The following is a 20,319-nucleotide window of genomic DNA, read 5'->3' as shown; positions in this document are numbered from 1 at the left end:
GAGCTCAAGCAAGAGATAGATGTGCTCCCTGTGGGCTCTCCAGCGTGAATGAGATCGGACGATGAAGTTTGTCCATATACACGTGGATAGAAAGGGGGGGGGTGAGTGGCGGGAGATAAGTGCAAAGGTGGTCTAGACTATCTGGCGTCTTTGACAAAGAGATCCTCGCTTGACCGTGACGGCGTTTCCGGGAGATAGACACCGCGCGAAGGCGCGAGTTGAAAGTCCAGGGAGTTCGCCAGGTGGTCAGAGGATAGAAAGGAGGGGGTGGGGTATCAGAGCACGGCTGGATCAAAGGAGATTATACCTTGATAATGGCTTTGCGCTAGACGAACGGGGAGACCGCCGCCCGAGGTGTCGAGTTGAATGGCCCCTTTGAATTAACCAGCCGCTCCCCACAAAACGGATGTTTGCCAAGATAGGAAAAGGGGAGCGTACTCTTGTCAAGAGTCTAGTGTGGCACGTGTCAAGGTGGGGATAGTAAAATGTGACATCGCTGCCAAAGGGGATGGGGTTGGATTGGAGGGGTGGCGGCTGTGTTTTTAGCGCTTGATCGCTAAATTAGTGCAATTGATGATTAAAAGCGAGTAAATAAATTAATTAAATGCTTGAAGTTTGAATGACTTGTTGTATGTTGAGTTGTCTCTCTTACTTAACACAATAAGTACCTTGAAGTTTGAATGACTTGCTGTATGTTGAGTTGTATCTCTTACTTAACACAAGAAGTACCTTGAAGTTTGAATGACTTGTTGTTTTATGTTGAGTTCTTTCTTACTTAACACAAGATGTACCTTGAAGTTTGAATGACTTGTTGTTTTATGTTGAGTTGTCTCTCTTACTTAACACAGGAAGTACCTTGAAGTTTGAATGACTTGTTGTTTTATGTTGAGTTGTCTCTCTTACTTTACACAAGATGTACCTTGAAGTTTGAATGACTTGTTGTTTTATGTTGAGTTGTCTCTCTTACTTAACACAAGAAGTACCTTGAAGTTTGAATGACTTGTTGTTTTATGTTGAGCTGTCTCTCTTACTTAACACAAGAAGTACCTTGAAGTTTGAATGACTTGTTGTTTTATGTTGAGTTGTCTCTCTTACTTAACACAAGAAGTACCTTGAAGTTTGAATGACTTGTTGTTTTATGTTGAGTTGTCTCTCTTACTTAACACAAGATGTACCTTAAAGTTTTGAATGACTTGTCTCTCTTACTTAACACAAGATGTACCTTAAAGTTTTGAATGACTTGTCTCTCTTACTTAACACAAGATGTACCTTGAAGTTTGAATGACTTGTTGTTTTATGTTGAGTTGTCTCTCTTACTTAACACAAGATGTACCTTAAAGTTTTGAATGACTTGTCTCTCTTACTTAACACAAGATGTACCTTAAAGTTTTGAATGACTTGTCTCTCTTACTTAACACAAGATGTACCTTGAAGTTTGAATGACTTGTTGTTTTATGTTGAGTTGTCTCTCTTACTTAACACAAGATGTACCTTGAAGTTTGAATGACTTGTTGTTTTATGTTGAGTTGTCTCTCTTACTTAACACAAGATGTACCTTAAAGTTTTGAATGACTTGTCTCTCTTACTTAACACAAGATGTACCTTGAAGTTTGAATGACTTGTTGTTTTATGTTGAGTTGTCTCTCTTACTTAACACAAGATGTACCTTAAAGTTTTGATACCTTGTTTGATTTTTTAGGAGGATGAGCTAGATGTTCTCCCTATTGGTAAATTGTCCAGGGACAGCGCTGTCATGAGGAAAGAAGGAGATGTTGGTGTGGTCATGAGAAAACTTGTTATGGGTGAGTACATTTAGAATAACTTGCATTGTGAGAAGCTATTTAACTAAAGCAAGACTCGTCTGTTTACATACAAGTTCTTGTCTTTGAAAGAAATTATTATGTGTTTTGTTTTTTTTAATATGTAGAACTGCCAGAGCATGCACCTTCATTCCTTGAAGAGCTGTCTAGTGTCACAGGCTATGAAGGGTCAAGGACACAGCTGGCCTGTAAAGTTATTGGCAAAGCAACGCCAAGCATCACATGGTGAGTACACTGTATATTAGACCACTACGACACTACAATATAGCATTACAAAAGACCATTTCATCATTACAATATAACATTACACTAGACCACTAGATCACTATAATATATTATTACCATTGACTACTAGATCACTACAATGTATCGCTACATAAAACCTCTAGATCACTACAATATATTATTGCAATAGACTACCAGATCAGTACAAAATATCATTACAATAAACCATTAGATCACTACAAAATATCATTGCAATAAACCATTAGATCACTACAAAATATCATTACAATAAACCATTAGATCAGTACAAAATATCATTGCAATAAACCATTAGATCACTACAAAATATCATTGCAATAAACCATTAGATCACTACAAAATATCATTACAATAAACCATTAGATCACTACAAAATATCATTGCAATAAACCATTAGATCACTACAAAATATCATTGCAATAAACCATTAGATCACTACAAAATATCATTGCAATAAACCATTAGATCACTACAAAATATCATTGCAATAAACCATTAGATCACTACAAAATATCATTGCAATAAACCATTAGATCACTACAAAATATCATTACAATAAACCATTAGATCACTACAAAATATCATTGCAATAGGCTACTAATTCATTACAGTATATCATTAGATCACCACAGGACTGCAATATATCATTACAATGAACTATATTTCTACACTATTTATTATTTCATTAGACTGCTACAGCATTACCATACAATGTAATATTTAACACATTGCAATATGTTCCCTTGACCTCAGAACAAAGTAAGAAATGTTACGTTTTGACATTCTGCAGTAAAAGTCAAATGTACTAACCTTTTTTTTTTCTCCCAAGTATCACTTGTATTTTGTATTGGAAAGTGTTGCATTCTTTCCCAGGTACACTCTCTCTCTCTCTCACACTCCCACACACACACACACGCCTTATTTGTGTCTGTACCAGTGGTTGAGCATTCACTTCCCTCAATGTCCAGTCAAGGAAAGAATCGGATGGTGCCTAGACAAAGAGTCACTTGAGACCCTGCTGCCCTAGACAAAGAGTCACTTGAGTCCCTGCTGCCCTAGAAGACCAATATATGTGTCTTTACATTTGATGGCATCTTCTTGCAGTCTCACCTGTGCTAGTTTGAGGAACACTGGTCTCTAAATAATGGTGTTCACCATGTTTCTGTTATCACATGCACTCCCCAGAGCATAAGGCTCACTACCAAACTATTACTTTTGTCTTCTTCAATATAATGCTAGTTTTCACCATGGTCTGAATAAGTAGGTTAGTCCATGAAGGTAGTATGTAGCTTCCTTGCACCTCAAACATTTATAGCAAGCTTACTTAATGTAAGGTGGTTTGAAATAAAACAAACTGTCCCACTCACACCCCATGTGTTAGAGGGAGTCCACTCTACTTTTGCTGCTATTTGTAATTGCATTTTACAACCAGCTGATCAACCATTTGTCTCTAGACGCTACTAAATCTATGATCGGACAGACATTTTGATTTATTTGTCTTTTTCTGACCATTAAATGAGCGTAGAGTTGCATTTTGAATTTGATGTCACCACTCTCTTCTGATGGCTAGTTTTCAGTTGTTAGAAGAACGATCAGTGGCTAATACAACCCCGCTGACTTCTACAAAGTGACCACGGTAACGTTAGATGCCCCAGACAGACGGATGCTAGAATTCTTCAAAGTGACCACGGTAACGTTAGATACCCCAGACAAACGGATGCTACAATTCTACAAAGTAACCACGGTAACGTTAGATACCCTAGACAGGCGGATGCTACAATTCTACAAAGTGACCACGGTAACGTTAGATACCCCAGACAGACGGATGCTACAATTCTACAAAGTGACCACGGTAACGTTAGATACCCCAGACAGACGGATGCTACAATTCTACAAAGTGACCACGGTAACGTTAGATACCCCAGACAGGCGGATGCTACAATTGTACAAAGTGACCACGGTAACGTTAGATGCCCCAGACAGGCGGATGCTACAATTCTACAAAGTGACCACGGTAACGTTAGATGCCCCAGAAAGGCGGATGCTACAATTGTACAAAGTGACCACGGTAACGTTAGATACCCCAGACAGGCGGATGCTACAATTCTACAAAGTGACCACGGTAACGTTAGATGCCCCAGACAGGCGGATGCTACAATTCTACAAAGTGACCACAGTAACGTTAGATACCCCAGACAGGCGGATGCTACAATTGTACAAAGTGACCACGGTAACGTTAGATGCCCCAGACAGGCGGATGCTACAATTCTACAAAGTGACCACTGTAACGTTAGATACCCCAGACAGACGGATGCTACAATTCTACAAAGTGACCACGGTAACGTTAGATACCCCAGACAGACGGATGCTACAATTGTACAAAGTGACCACGGTAACGTTAGATGCCCCAGACAGGCGGATGCTACAATTCTACAAAGTAACCACGGTAACGTTAGATGCCCCAGACAGGCGGATGCTACAATTCTACAAAGTGACCACGGTAACGTTAGATACCCCAGACAGACGGATGCTACAATTCTACAAAGTGACCACGGTAACGTTAGATACCCCAGACAGACGGATGCTACAATTCTACAAAGTGACCACGGTAACGTTAGATACCCCAGACAGGCGGATGCTACAATTGTACAAAGTGACCACGGTAACGTTAGATGCCCCAGACAGGCGGATGCTACAATTCTACAAAGTGACCACGGTAACGTTAGATGCCCCAGAAAGGCGGATGCTACAATTGTACAAAGTGACCACGGTAACGTTAGATACCCCAGACAGGCGGATGCTACAATTGTACAAAGTGACCACGGTAACGTTAGATGCCCCAGACAGGCGAATGCTACAATTCTACAAAGTGACCACGGTAACGTTAGATGCCCCAGAAAGGCGGATGCTACAATTCTACAAAGTGACCACGGTAACGTTAGATACCCCAGACAGGCGGATGCTACAATTGTACAAAGTGACCACGGTAACGTTAGATGCCCCAGACAGGCGGATGCTACAATTCTACAAAGTGACCACGGTAACGTTAGATGCCCCAGACAGGCGGATGCTACAATTCTACAAAGTGACCACAGTAACGTTAGATACCCCAGACAGGCGGATGCTACAATTGTACAAAGTGACCACGGTAACGTTAGATGCCCCAGACAGGCGGATGCTACAATTCTACAAAGTGACCACTGTAACGTTAGATACCCCAGACAGACGGATGCTACAATTCTACAAAGTGACCACGGTAACGTTAGATACCCCAGACAGACGGATGCTACAAGTGTACAAAGTGACCACAGTAACGTTAGATACCCCAGACAGGCGGATGCTACAATTCTACAAAGTGACCACGGTAACGTTAGATACCCCAGACAGGCGGATGCTACAATTGTACAAAGTGACCACGGTAACGTTAGATGCCCCAGACAGGCGGATGCTACAATTCTACAAAGTGACCACGGTAACGTTAGATACCCCAGACAGGCGGATGCTACAATTGTACAAAGTGACCACGGTAACGTTAGATTCCTCAGACAGGCGGATGCTACAATTCTACAAAGTGACCACGGTAACGTTAGATGCCCCAGAAAGGCGGATGCTACAATTCTACAAAGTGACCACGGTAACGTTAGATGCCCCAGACAGGCGGATGCTACAATTCTACAAAGTGACCACGGTAACGTTAGATGCCCCAGAAAGGCGGATGCTACAATTCTACAAAGTGACCACGGTAACGTTAGATACCCCAGACAGGCGGATGCTACAATTGTACAAAGTGACCACGGTAACGTTAGATGCCCCAGACAGGCGGATGCTACAATTCTACAAAGTGACCACGGTAACGTTAGATGCCCCAGAAAGGCGGATGCTACAATTCTACAAAGTGACCACGGTAACGTTAGATACCCCAGACAGGCGGATGCTACAATTCTACAAAGTGACCACTGTAACGTTAGATACCCCAGACAGACGGATGCTACAATTCTACAAAGTGACCACGGTAACGTTAGATACCCCAGACAGACGGATGCTACAATTGTACAAAGTGACCACGGTAACGTTAGATGCCCCAGACAGGCGGATGCTACAAGTGTACAAAGTGACCACAGTAACGTTAGATACCCCAGACAGGCGGATGCTACAATTCTACAAAGTGACCACGGTAACGTTAGATACCCCAGACAGGCGGATGCTACAATTGTACAAAGTGACCACGGTAACGTTAGATGCCCCAGACAGGCGGATGCTACAATTCTACAAAGTGACCACGGTAACGTTAGATACCCCAGACAGGCGGATGCTACAATTGTACAAAGTGACCACGGTAACGTTAGATGCCCCAGACAGGCGGATGCTACAATTCTACAAAGTGACCACGGTAACGTTAGATGCCCCAGAAAGGCGGATGCTACAATTCTACAAAGTGACCACGGTAACGTTAGATACCCCAGACAGACGGATGCTACAATTCTACAAAGTGACCACGGTAACGTTAGATACCCCAGACAGACGGATGCTACAATTCTACAAAGTGACCACGGTAACGTTAGATACCCCAGACAGGCGGATGCTACAATTGTACAAAGTGACCACGGTAACGTTAGATGCCCCAGACAGGCGGATGCTACAATTCTACAAAGTGACCACGGTAACGTTAGATGCCCCAGAAAGGCGGATGCTACAATTGTACAAAGTGACCACGGTAACGTTAGATACCCCAGACAGGCGGATGCTACAATTGTACAAAGTGACCACGGTAACGTTAGATGCCCCAGACAGGCGAATGCTACAATTCTACAAAGTGACCACGGTAACGTTAGATGCCCCAGAAAGGCGGATGCTACAATTCTACAAAGTGACCACGGTAACGTTAGATACCCCAGACAGGCGGATGCTACAATTGTACAAAGTGACCACGGTAACGTTAGATGCCCCAGACAGGCGGATGCTACAATTGTACAAAGTGACCACGGTAACGTTAGATGCCCCAGAAAGGCGGATGCTACAATTCTACAAAGTGACCACGGTAACGTTAGATACCCCAGACAGGCGGATGCTACAATTCTACAAAGTGACCACGGTAACGTTAGATGCCCCAGACAGGCGGATGCTACAATTCTACAAAGTGACCACGGTAACGTTAGATGCCCCAGACAGGCGGATGCTACAATTCTACAAAGTGACCACAGTAACGTTAGATACCCCAGACAGGCGGATGCTACAATTGTACAAAGTGACCACGGTAACGTTAGATGCCCCAGACAGGCGGATGCTACAATTCTACAAAGTGACCACTGTAACGTTAGATACCCCAGACAGACGGATGCTACAATTCTACAAAGTGACCACGGTAACGTTAGATACCCCAGACAGACGGATGCTACAATTGTACAAAGTGACCACGGTAACGTTAGATGCCCCAGACAGGCGGATGCTACAATTCTACAAAGTGACCACGGTAACGTTAGATGCCCCAGAAAGGCGGATGCTACAATTCTACAAAGTGACCACGGTAACGTTAGATACCCCAGACAGACGGATGCTACAATTCTACAAAGTGACCACGGTAACGTTAGATACCCCAGACAGACGGATGCTACAATTCTACAAAGTGACCACGGTAACGTTAGATACCCCAGACAGGCGGATGCTACAATTGTACAAAGTGACCACGGTAACGTTAGATGCCCCAGACAGGCGGATGCTACAATTCTACAAAGTGACCACGGTAACGTTAGATGCCCCAGAAAGGCGGATGCTACAATTGTACAAAGTGACCACGGTAACGTTAGATACCCCAGACAGGCGGATGCTACAATTGTACAAAGTGACCACGGTAACGTTAGATGCCCCAGACAGGCGAATGCTACAATTCTACAAAGTGACCACGGTAACGTTAGATGCCCCAGAAAGGCGGATGCTACAATTCTACAAAGTGACCACGGTAACGTTAGATACCCCAGACAGGCGGATGCTACAATTGTACAAAGTGACCACGGTAACGTTAGATGCCCCAGACAGGCGGATGCTACAATTGTACAAAGTGACCACGGTAACGTTAGATGCCCCAGAAAGGCGGATGCTACAATTCTACAAAGTGACCACGGTAACGTTAGATACCCCAGACAGGCGGATGCTACAATTCTACAAAGTGACCACGGTAACGTTAGATGCCCCAGACAGGCGGATGCTACAATTCTACAAAGTGACCACGGTAACGTTAGATGCCCCAGACAGGCGGATGCTACAATTCTACAAAGTGACCACAGTAACGTTAGATACCCCAGACAGGCGGATGCTACAATTGTACAAAGTGACCACGGTAACGTTAGATGCCCCAGACAGGCGGATGCTACAATTCTACAAAGTGACCACTGTAACGTTAGATACCCCAGACAGACGGATGCTACAATTCTACAAAGTGACCACGGTAACGTTAGATACCCCAGACAGACGGATGCTACAATTGTACAAAGTGACCACGGTAACGTTAGATGCCCCAGACAGGCGGATGCTACAATTCTACAAAGTGACCACGGTAACGTTAGATGCCCCAGACAGGCGGATGCTACAAGTGTACAAAGTGACCACAGTAACGTTAGATACCCCAGACAGGCGGATGCTACAATTCTACAAAGTGACCACGGTAACGTTAGATACCCCAGACAGGCGGATGCTACAATTGTACAAAGTGACCACGGTAACGTTAGATGCCCCAGACAGGCGGATGCTACAATTCTACAAAGTGACCACGGTAACGTTAGATGCCCCAGAAAGGCGGATGCTACAAGTGTACAAAGTGACCACAGTAACGTTAGATACCCCAGACAGGCGGATGCTAGAATTGTATCCAAACTTTTGGTGTAGCTGTGAAAATTTAACTGAGGTATCCATCTTGACGAAGTTCTAAGCCTCAAAATATCTTCATCTTTATGTTTTCAGTTAAATGGGTGGAGCTACGTCATCCCCTTGTTGACGTCATATCAGTAAACGAAGCGTATAAACATTTCCTATGTTATCAACCACTCCTTTTTTTTTTTTTTTGGCAGTTCTTTGATTTTCTTTTTAGGTGTGTGTGGCTATGATAAAGTGTGTGTGTGTGTGTGTGTGTGAGGAATTGATTTGATGGCTTCACTGAATTAAGTTTCCTATCCCAACGCTAAGCCGTGCAGGACCTAGTTCTAGTCTGAAGCTGCGGTCTTGATACCTGGCTACTTTGTGGGGGGCCGCAGCCATATCTAACATATAGATGTAGACATACACACAATGATCGCTTTTGATGTTTCCATGGCAACGGTCTGCGCCCCTAAAGGGCATCCGTATGTTTGTTCTAGCGGCTGTTCATTCCCTCCTTCTAAAAAAACTGTTCCTACACATCACTGTGCACCTCAGCCTACCGGTGCACTTGTTCAGGTGAGCTAATACCCTCACATCATATCACCTCCCCCCGATATATTGGAGAGTGAACATGGGTACTCATGCACACACACACACACACACCTACGTTGACCTTTAAGCAGCACACGTTGGTCATGTGACTTTGTTCTAATTCTACCCTTCCTTACCCGTCTCCTATACTGCCATGGTTACACCTCCATGTACTTGGGGCCTTATGAAGGTGACTAGGGAAGGCTAGAGGAGAGTTGCTCTACACAGCTAGTGTTTCGTGTTTTGTTTTTATTTCGTTTCTTCCATTTCGCCGTTTCATCTTTTGATTTCAATCTGTGAACTTTGTGCTTCTGGATTAAATAATTTGTTGTTTTTTTATTTTAAGAAGTATTTTCAACATAAGCCGGTAAGGAATTTTTGTGTCTCTGTGTAGGTGGGACTCAATAATTCAATCCTGTGTTTCTCACAAGTGTTGGTGGGACTCAATAATTCAATCATGTGTTTCTCACAAGTGTTGGTCTAGTTTGTAGAAATGTTTTAGTATAGTTACTTTGGTGTTTCCGTGTGGTGTCTAGGCGGAGCACTCTTTCTTTCATCTGCTCCTAGGGGATGTCATCTTGAATTAATGATTAAACTGTAGGTTTATAGTTTTGGTGCGTATTTGTTTTCTCATCTGCAGTTTTTCTCTGCATTTATTTGATCTTCTGCTCCATGGGTTGTCTTAATGACACACAGCTTTCAACAAAAGAGCTTTAAAAAGACTTTCACATGATTTCTAATTTTTTTTATAACAAATATTGCATTCGTTTTGTCTGTACTAATGGACATTGAAAGGCAGTTTTTACTCTAGACACTGTATTAGCTTACTGTCTAGACACATTGTACTAATGGACATTGAAAGGCAGCTTTTACTCTATATACTGTATTAGCTTACTGTCTAGACACATTGTACTAATGGACATTAAAAGGCAGTTTTTACTCTATATACTGTATTAGCTTACTGTCTAGACACATCTTTTCTTCTTCAAATAACTATGACAGCCCTGTCTCGTTCTGATTTGCTTTTACGTTGCAGCAGGCCGGTGTGTCTGGTGTTATAGTTAGTTTGAAACCAAACGAAAGGGGTCTATTTGTTTTGATTGATACAAATGCTCGGTGTAGGTCTACTCACTACTTTGAGACTCTTGGGCTTTTGGGATTTTTTGGGTGGGGACTAATTTGTGTTTTCCATTTGGAAATGTAAATGTTTTGTAGGTCGTTTTAAATTGACTTTTTAAAGAGAAGTAATTTTCTTTACTGGTAGCTTTAACTGAACTATTGAGAATGTAATTTACTCCTGCCCTCCTTAAAGAGTTGCGTTCCCTGCTTCTGACATCCCGATACACTCAATGTTGCTGTTCTACCTGCTGTCTATGACGTCATTAGTCTATCAGAGAAACATGTTTTTTTTATCATAGAAGAGATAAAAATGCTTGCTTTTAAAAAAATAGTTTTTTTTTTACCTGTTCAAATGACATATTTGCTGCATTTTTTATTTTTACAAACAATTTGTTGATTCAAAAAACAACTTTCAGGCGCTACTCATATTTTATTCTCTCTCCTCCTTCTTTGTTTATTGAAGCGGCGGCTCAATTGCACAGTGGTCCCTTATTGCTTAGCATCAGATAGCCTGTGTACATCGATATATATATATATATATATATATATATACTGCTTACCTTTTTGAATCAATTCATCTGTAACTATAAGCCACCATACGTTTGTAAATTGAATGTCCCTTAAGAAATCAGGTAGTTATGTTTGTAGTCACAGTTCTGTGTGTTCTAAAATAACAACGTCCAGCTGTCTTTAAGTATCCACTGGACCTTGGGGACTCCTTAGTGTGCCGAGATCAAATAGTTATCAAACTCAAGACCTCAGGCCAAGAGGACTGCTGTTCGTCCACCTCGACTCGGTCTGATATTTAAAGATGCAGTGCTGTCACCTTGTTTCCTAGTTTGTAGGCAGTAGCTGTAGGGCTGATAGGTGTATCAAATAGGGCGCCTTGCGTTCATAGTGGCTTATTTGAGCTGTTGGTAGAGCTCATGGTTACTATGTTTAGAATAAGACCCGGAGATCATAACAATTATGTTTAGAATAAGACCCAGAGATCATGGGGATTATATTAACCAAAAAAAAAATTAATAATAATAACGTTTAGTTGATATTTCTGTAGAATGGCCACTGACCCTTATAAATTCGATTTCATACTAAGAGACTGTATATGAATAGTTTTATCATGAATAGTTTTTAGAAGTTGGTACTATCGTTGACTTTTCATGTATTCGGTGAAATTATTGTTCACGTGTGTAGCAACAGAATATAACGGTTCTTGAGACACTGACTTGATCAGTTGTAGTGTAGTTTCTACGGAATCCATAGATGAAACATCCAGGTGCTACTAAATCTTGTAAGGAATTGACGGACTAAAATTGATGAGTCACACTTGGATCTAGGACTTGTCTTTAACTGTTCACAATTTAGAAACGTTTGTGTTTTTATAATCGAGTCTACTGTGTGGCTTGGGCTGGTCCTCAAGACCCAGTAGGATGACTATCCAGTACAGGTGGGTGCAGACTGTGTTGTCCATGCATGACATGTTTAGTCAAGACCCAGTTCCTTACTCCTTCTTATGTGTGTGTGTGTGTGTTGGGGGGGGGGAGAGGCGTCAATGTTGCATGTTTTGACGTCTTGCTAGTTTATATAATCTTAGCATGAAAGTGGAGCGACGTTTCTTGCGTTATTTCAAGAAGATGTCACTGACTTCGTTAGAGCTGGCTATGTCTGCTGGGGATTCTTTCAATTCTACTGGTTGGACTCGTGTTTGTGTCTGTTGTCACAGATACATCAACTTACAGATAGGCTACACCAACTTACAGATACATCAACTTACAGATAGGCTACACCAACTTACAGATACATCAACTTACAGATAGGCTACACCAACTTACAGATACATCAACTTACAGAATAGGCTACACCAACTTACAGATACACCAACTTACAGATAGGCTACACCAACTTACAGATACACCAACTTACAGATACACCAACTTACAGATACACCAACTTACAGACAACTTACAGATACACCAAGTAACAGATACATGAACTTATTTAATCCGCTCTTTTCGTGTTGTACATTTTGAAATGTGCCCAATTTGTTTCGTGTCTGACTCAAAGAGTCCTACACTTGCTACACATCTAGTCTTGATTTGTTCTCATTTCACTCTTTTTGCTGAAATGTAATAGACAAAAACACATTTTCAAAAAAAAAAATGCCTATACAAATTCCACTTTCGATATATTTTAGCATGGCGAGTAGACCCCTTTCTGTGGTAACGATAAACAGTTACAGCCTGTCTATTCAATGCATCTTGTTGACGTATGATTGATCGGTTACTGTTTCTAGTTTGTCTCACTGGCATAGTTTGGAAGTCCGTTTTATTCCTTCTCAAGTAGACTTTATTTTCTGTTTCTTTGACTTCACTACATTATCTTGGTAAACACGCGAGCTACCAACTACCTGATTGGTGGCAATCAGTTGTCTAACCTACGAAACAAATTTCATTCTGAATCCAATTTGACGTTTTGAAAGGCGTCTCGGTTCAAACCCTATCTCTCCCCGTGCCAGACTGAAGTATTTACGTTCTGCCTCTAAATTTAGTCTGCAGAGTGTTGTGCATCTCAGGTGAGAAACAGTTGGCCTGTCTTGGCCCCTCCCCTCCATCATGTCTCCACCTGCAGACCACTTGAAAACACCTTGTGGGAAACTTTGCGATGGAGCAGAAGTCAGTTGACCTGCGGAGTTTTGGCCACGGAATTTATTATCAGCAGCTATCTTGATGAACTCCCGTATTTCTTCCCATAAGACTAAGAGGAAATAATTGCAGCAGGATAATTATAAAACAATTTGTGTTTTATTGTATCAATCCATAATGACTATCTGACTTTGTGTTGAGCATATCCATAGATGACCTTTTTTGGTATGGAATTGATCAAAATTAACGAAGGATCACATTTGTATGGAATGTACACATTCGATATGATCAGGTGGTCAACCCAGCCGAGTGTTATTGGTCGCTCGTTGGATTGTAGTACCAGATTGCAAGTACAACTAAACTAATGGAGGCGTATTATAGATTATAGGCGTATTAATTAACAAACTAAAAACAACACTAAATAACAAGCTTCTCTTGTGACAAAAAGTCATAACTTTTGTTACAATATTCACAGATTTAATTTGAAATGAAATGTAGATCTAATAGCGATAAAATAAATTGATATTTAAAATAATTCTAACTCACAAAAAAACATTTACTCTTTCATGCCTCCGCCTTTCATCGTCCGCCGTTCTTTACATACATTATGATAGACCCTGTCATGATTTCATCATTTTCTAATCCCAAACATGAGTGCTCGCTACTTCGTCTTCACCTTGGAAACTGCCAGACACTGTTATGGCACAATGGATTGGTTATTTGTTTCGGAAATAGGGGAAGTTTGGACTTAGAGACAATGACGTAACTTGTAAAAACAAGACTAGGTTTTAGTGGGAGATAGCGAAATATCAGCCGATGTAAACAGACTACTTTCGGGATGGCTTGGAGATAGGAAGCTTGTTATGAACGTAGAGAGCTGACATTCGACGGTTCCCTTCATCATCATTCCTTTGAGTTCCTCATGGAACATAGGGCCTCGACATAAACACGCCACTCTCCACGGTCTCTTGCTAGCTTTTTGATGGTGTCCCAGCTCTTCCCGGTCTTCTCTGCTTCTTCAAGTACACTACGTCGCCATGTTCTTTTTGGTCTTCCTCTGCGTCTTGTTCCCTGGGGGTTCCACTCTAAGGCCTGCCTAGCTCTGTTGCTGGTATCTTTTCTAAGGGTGTGACCAATCCATCTCCACTTCCTCTCTAAGATCTGCACTTCTATTTGTTTCTGTCCACTCATCTCCCACAGTTTGGTGTTTTCTACTTTGTCATACCAGTGTATTTTTAGGATATTTCTCAGGCATCTGTTGATGAAGGTCTGTATTTTTAGTGGGAGATAGCGAAATATCAGCCGATGTAAACAGACTACTTTCGGGATGGCTTGGAGATAGGAAGCTTGTTATGAACGTAGAGAGCTGACATTCGACGGTTCCCTTCGTTACTATTAAACTTCTTGTTCGTCATTCAGTATCAGCGCCGACTAACTTATATTGATTATTCGGCCTTTCGCCGGTGTTATTGGATTTTGTTGAGTGATACCACCTCCGTTTGGTTTACCTCCGTTTGGTTTATCTGCATTAGACACCGCGGAAGCGCCTAAACACACACACACACAGTCTGTAACACCCAGGTGGACGTTATACCACGGAAGCTACGACCTACCCCGCACCTCTCCGCCCGGGAACATTTTCTCAATAGCACGCTAGTGGTGATACTTTGTAGAGACATGTAGTGTTTCCTCGTGGTCACAGAGTCATAGTCTCTGAAACTGTAGTGCATCCTCGTGGTCACAGATTCCTGTCTCTGAAACTGTAGTGTTTCCTCGAGGTCACAGATTCCTTGTCTCTGAAACTGTAGTGTTTCCTCGAGGTCACAGATTCCTTGTCTCTGAAACTGTAGTGTTTCCTCGTGGTCACAGATTCCTTGTCTCTGAAACTGAAGTGCTTCCTCGTGGTCACAGAGTCCTTGTCTCTGAAACTGAAGTGCTTCTTCAGAGACTCGTCGGTAAACAGCCAGTCTCTCTTGTCTCTGAAATTTCTTTGCTCAAGGATTGCAAGAGATTTTATTTGACTCTTTACTCTCATTTGTTTTTAAATTCAATACTACGTTTACATTTTGATATTTATAAATGGAAAAAAAAAGCCAACTGGTTTCTTATAGCTGACGAGGACGGGATGACTTCCAAGTCTTTCTTCTGTGTTTCATTGGAAACTTGACCATGAGAGTGAACACAAGTACATAGTGTATATCCACTGAGAGTGCTGTATACTAACACACTGTGTTTATGACTCTTGAACTTAATAAGTGATTCAAACTATATATTTAGTCTTGTAATGATGAGTTGATGAGTAGATTGTTCCGTTGTTTGGGTTCATGTTGGTTTTTTCTGTGTTTACGTTTTTTGGTTGCTTCTATTATACACACGTTTTTTTTTCAGCGTGTTTTTTTTTAAACGTATAGCAAACAAAAGTGGGGGAAATAACAAGGCATAATTCGTTTGCAACTTTGCCAAGGCACACGCCCGCGTAGGCTCTCTCTCCCTCTCTCTCTCTCTCTCTGTCTCCCTCTCTCTCTCTATCTTGTCACTCTCCACTCTAACAACATATTAATCATCCAGTTTGACTTTTCTTTTAGTTGGCAACAGTTTACTTTTTTTCCTCTCTACTAGAAGATTGTGCTAAATATTGGTAATTATTGTTGTGCAATAACTTGGAAGACATTTGTTGACTTACCGAAGCAAGAGTTCCTGAGAGATTGATAGAGTGTTAGCCTCTTGTAGTGTAATTACATAGATTCACTATTGCAAACCTATGTAAACACTGTTCAACACTTGATTGGTTCTAGCAATTAACATCATCAGTAAGCAGGTTAAAGGTCAGATGAGGTAGTGACTTGAGAGATGCGTGGAAGATTCGTGTGAGAGAGAACTACCAGTAATATAATAGTATGTACTAGAAGCCACACAGAAATGAAGAGTATCTTCAGAACGTCAGAAGTATGTTGACAGAGACTGACAGCACAACAGCAAAGTTGGAGCAGATTCAACGATGAGGACGTAGACTTCTAAGTGTTGGCTTACCAATTGTTGATGTTGATTTGTTCAGTTTGTCACGTGACGCACAGGCGCACGAATACTAGACCTTTACATAGTCAACTAACTAACGAGTTCTAGGAACTCTTATCTGTAGCCTTGATGTTAGTGGCACTAAATCAACTTCTGCTTCTTATTAATTGTTCTTTTCAAGTTCTCTTTAAGTATGAAATACCAGAAGTGACGCCCATAGGATTCTCGCCCTTGGATATCTTCAGGGGAAAGTACTCGACTGTAAACTTAGAACATTGTCTCCTGCTTTGTTGAATTGATAACTCTTGTTAGCGTTACCGGTATTGGAACGAAAATGTAGCTTTGATCTGTATCTACATTTTGAAAGTGTTAGGAAATCGATCGAGTTGTTTGAAAGTGTTAGGAAATAGTTGGTTGAAAGTGTTAGGAAATTGATCGAGTTGTTTGAAAGAATTGTGGGTAGGTGCTGGGGAACGAGAATCAATATTATCTTATCCAAATAATGAACGTTTTGTTACATACTAATTTCACCCCCCCCCCCCCCGCTCTTTTGTGGAGTTGAGCCCTAGCGCTGATTACAAAGCTGTCAATATATTGCTAACGAATATTTCTAGCTTTTCTTTTTTTTTTTTTTGGTTCCCATTATTAATCTTACTTAAAACTACAACCCAAGCAGACGTCACCTTTCATCAGACATTCTCTCTTTAGGTCACGTGCTGCCCTTATGTCGTGTATACTGAGAGTAGAAAACTCACTGAACTCATGCAAATACTTGCCGTTTGTTACTCTGTGTACAATACATTGGCAGTTACTGTAGAAACAGTGTGGGGGGGGGGGGGGACATATGCATTGTACGCTAAGAGAAATGTTCATTCTGGATTAGGGTTTCTAAAAATAGTTGTTACTTTTTTGAGATAGTAAAGATTTGCGGTGGAAGACAGTTATACCTTGAAGAAAACAAGAGAGACAAGGGAGTGAATTCTGTGGGATATTTTGGAATCGTTTCAAACTTTTTATCTCGAGTTATTTGAAGAAGAGGGGGAAAAAGAAATCAAAAGGGGAGAGAATCTGATTACTAAAGAATGCACAAGGGGAGTGAATCAGCATCTAAAGTTCGTCTTTTTTTAGCTGTAGAATGAGCTCCATCCGCTCGGGACTGTCAGTGGGCGGCTGCTGTGAGCAGAAGTAGAAGTCATCTGAAGGGCGAGGCTTCAGTCGGCTCACAGTGTACCAGGGGAGGGGTGATGTGTTTTCGTGAAACGGTTCGACACCTCGGATCTATTTAGTTCTACACTAACGAGAATCTAGTTGGATCCAGTCCTTGTCGTGTGGGTCTGTTTATGTCCTCTGGAGGACAGAGGAATTGTTTGGCAACCGCGTTGTTTATTTCTGATGGTATAATTCTTGTGTGCGTGATCACTGATTCATAGGAACTCTGGGATTGTTTTGATTATGTCGCACTTGTTGGAGATTTGTAGTTAGAAATATGTCCTGCCTTTATTAAATGCCATGCGTGCAGTGCTTGAATGTTGGCACATGACCTGCTTCACTCTGTGATCATTTCTTTCTGCCTTAACTGCCAATATAACACAAAGTGTTGTTTGTTTTTGTAACCAGGAAATATGAAATCACTCATTTCTTCTTGTAACAGACATATTCTCTTGGTTAGATCAGCTTTTCCTCAGACAAATAGTGTCTCTACTTGTGCTATTTGCCCTGTATGTTCTGTTGAAGTCTGTACTAGAGATGATAAGACTTTGTGTTAGATCTAATCTAAGTTTCTGATTCAAACGTTGTGTACACATGCGTGTGTCTGTATTGTAACAAATCATTCTCTCATGATTCTCTTCAGACTAAACGTGAGTTTGAAATCTTTCAGCTTTCATGAAACCAATCACACAATCACTTTAGGCTTCATTCTTTATCTTGCATTCAATCAAATAGATTCTTGAAAGAGATTAGTTAACCACAGTCTATTATTTCACTTTTGTCTGTTTAAAAACTGTTATTAGCAGTATATCAGTTCACAATAGTCTATCTATTGGATACTACATTCTATAAGGCTACTTTTCATCAGTTTGTTATTCATTCTACATTCTATTAGGCTACTTTTCAACAGTCTGTTATTAATTCTGGCAAATTATGTAGGTCATAACTGGGTCTACGTGTAGACATAAGATAATGTGCGATATATATATTGTGTTAGACTCGAACACAATCGTTGTTATTATTCATTTCAGTCGGTTGCTCTATGTTAATTTACAACCGTCAATCAGTTCTTATTGAAGTGCCTTCTTTGGTCAGCCTCGTTTTGAATACAATGAAGATCTAGCTCTAAGCTATTATTTTGTTAGTGAGATTTCCCTTCACTGATAATCATTTTGTATTTTAAAAGTCTTGTTTCTGTGTCTTGTTAAGCTTTCCATTTCGTACAGATTCTCTAGTGTGCAGACAAGTTGTGGTGTTGATTTCACGACTCAGTGGTCTAGTAGTTCGAGATACACAAACCCCAACAAGAGATTGGCCACGAACTGTGATGGCAGCCAAGGAGAGAAACATTGGCTAGAGGAAATATCTTGTACACTTCCATGCACAGTCAACTTACAAACACATTCTAATCTCTTGTGAGGTTTTTGTAATAGCAGTTTCTTTCGGAACTAGATTACAGTCTGTAAGAGCCATGGCTACTATGCAGAAGCTTTATCTTCTTCTGCCAAACCATAAGTGCCCAAACAAGAAGCACTGCCCGTTCCATCCCCCGGAGGAACAAGAGGATGAACTAGAAGAGGCTGAAATCACCATCGTCAGCAAAAGACGGTCGCTTTCACTCACCGCCAATGAACGGGAAATATCGGACCAGCTTCTGGCTGAGAAGCTTGCCAAGATTAACCAGCAGATATCCAGCAACTTGGTGGAAGGAAATCACCTGCACTTCCCTAGGAAGACAAGCCATGACATCACTCTACAGCACCACGAGCTAGAGAAGATCAGGGCTGAGCACGCCTACTACGAGGAGACTCTGCCCCTCTCCACCTCCACCAGGGAGCAGTCGGTAGCCAGTGACTACGAGTCAGTGATGACTTTGGATTCTGGCGTCATGTTCGACTCCTGCAGCGATAGGGAGATGGAGAACGATGAAGAGTCATTGCCCTTGATTCAGGAAGAAATTCTTGTTCCGGAAAGTGCTCCAGAAAAGATTCAGTATGTACCAACATGCCGCTTTGTAAATATACTAGAAAATACATGCATACACTCCCTCATATACGCTAACATATGCCAAGTCGCTTATATTTAGACTTATCTTTGGTTTTAAATGTAAAATATTCTCAACTATCAGCATGAGAAGACTTGTTGTTGCTGTTAAAGTCTGACATTTGGAATGATTCGACCAAAATATTACTCTCAATTGGAACCAAGACGAGATTTTGATAGAAAGCAGTGAGTTCTTAGAATGAATGAGGTGATTGGTCCATAAGAATGGATGAGTTGATTGGTCCATAAGAATGGATGAGGTGATTGGTCCATAAGAATGGATGAGTTGATTGGTCCATAAGAATGGATGAGGTGATTGGTCCATAAGAATGAATGAGGTGATTGGTCCATAAGAATGGATGAGTTGATTGGTCCATAAGAATGGATGAGTTGATTGGTCCATAAGAATGGATGAGTTGATTGGTCCATAAGAATGGATGAGTTGATTGGCCCATAAGAATGGATGAGGGGATTGGTCCATAAGAATGGATGAGTTGATTGGCCCATAAGAATGGATGAGGGGATTGGTCCATAAGAATGGATGAGGGGATTGGTCCATAAGAATGGATGAGTTGATTGGCTCATAAGAATGGATGAGTTGTTTGGTCCATAAGAATGGATGAGGTGATTGGTCCATAAGAATGAATGAGTTGATTGGCCCATAAGAATGGATGAGGGGATTGGTCCATAAGAATGGATGAGTTGATTGGCTCATAAGAATGGATGAGTTGTTTGGTCCATAAGAATGGATGAGTTGATTGGTCCAT

At 41.3% G+C, this 20,319-nt stretch overlaps 1 protein-coding gene across 33 annotated transcripts in view; it reads left to right on the top strand.

Annotated features, from left to right (window-relative positions):
• The window catches only part of LOC106078342 (titin-like), a 533,611-nt gene that overhangs the window by 308,142 nt on the left and 205,150 nt on the right, over positions 1-20,319 (top strand). For all 33 annotated transcript variants that reach the window (XM_056014734.1, XM_056014739.1, XM_056014738.1 and 30 more), the window contains 2 exons: positions 1,700-1,802; positions 1,928-2,045. In XM_056014734.1, coding sequence (XP_055870709.1) covers positions 1,700-1,802; positions 1,928-2,045 — 221 coding nt within the window. The remainder of the gene's footprint in view (positions 1-1,699; positions 1,803-1,927; positions 2,046-20,319) is intronic.

The sequence above is a fragment of the Biomphalaria glabrata genome, chromosome 16 (assembly GCF_947242115.1).
Source record: "Biomphalaria glabrata chromosome 16, xgBioGlab47.1, whole genome shotgun sequence".
In the NCBI taxonomy this organism is placed as follows: Eukaryota; Metazoa; Mollusca; class Gastropoda; family Planorbidae; genus Biomphalaria; species Biomphalaria glabrata.
Note: the sequence above shows the minus strand (reverse complement) of the source record. Positions and strands in the feature narration are given on the sequence as shown.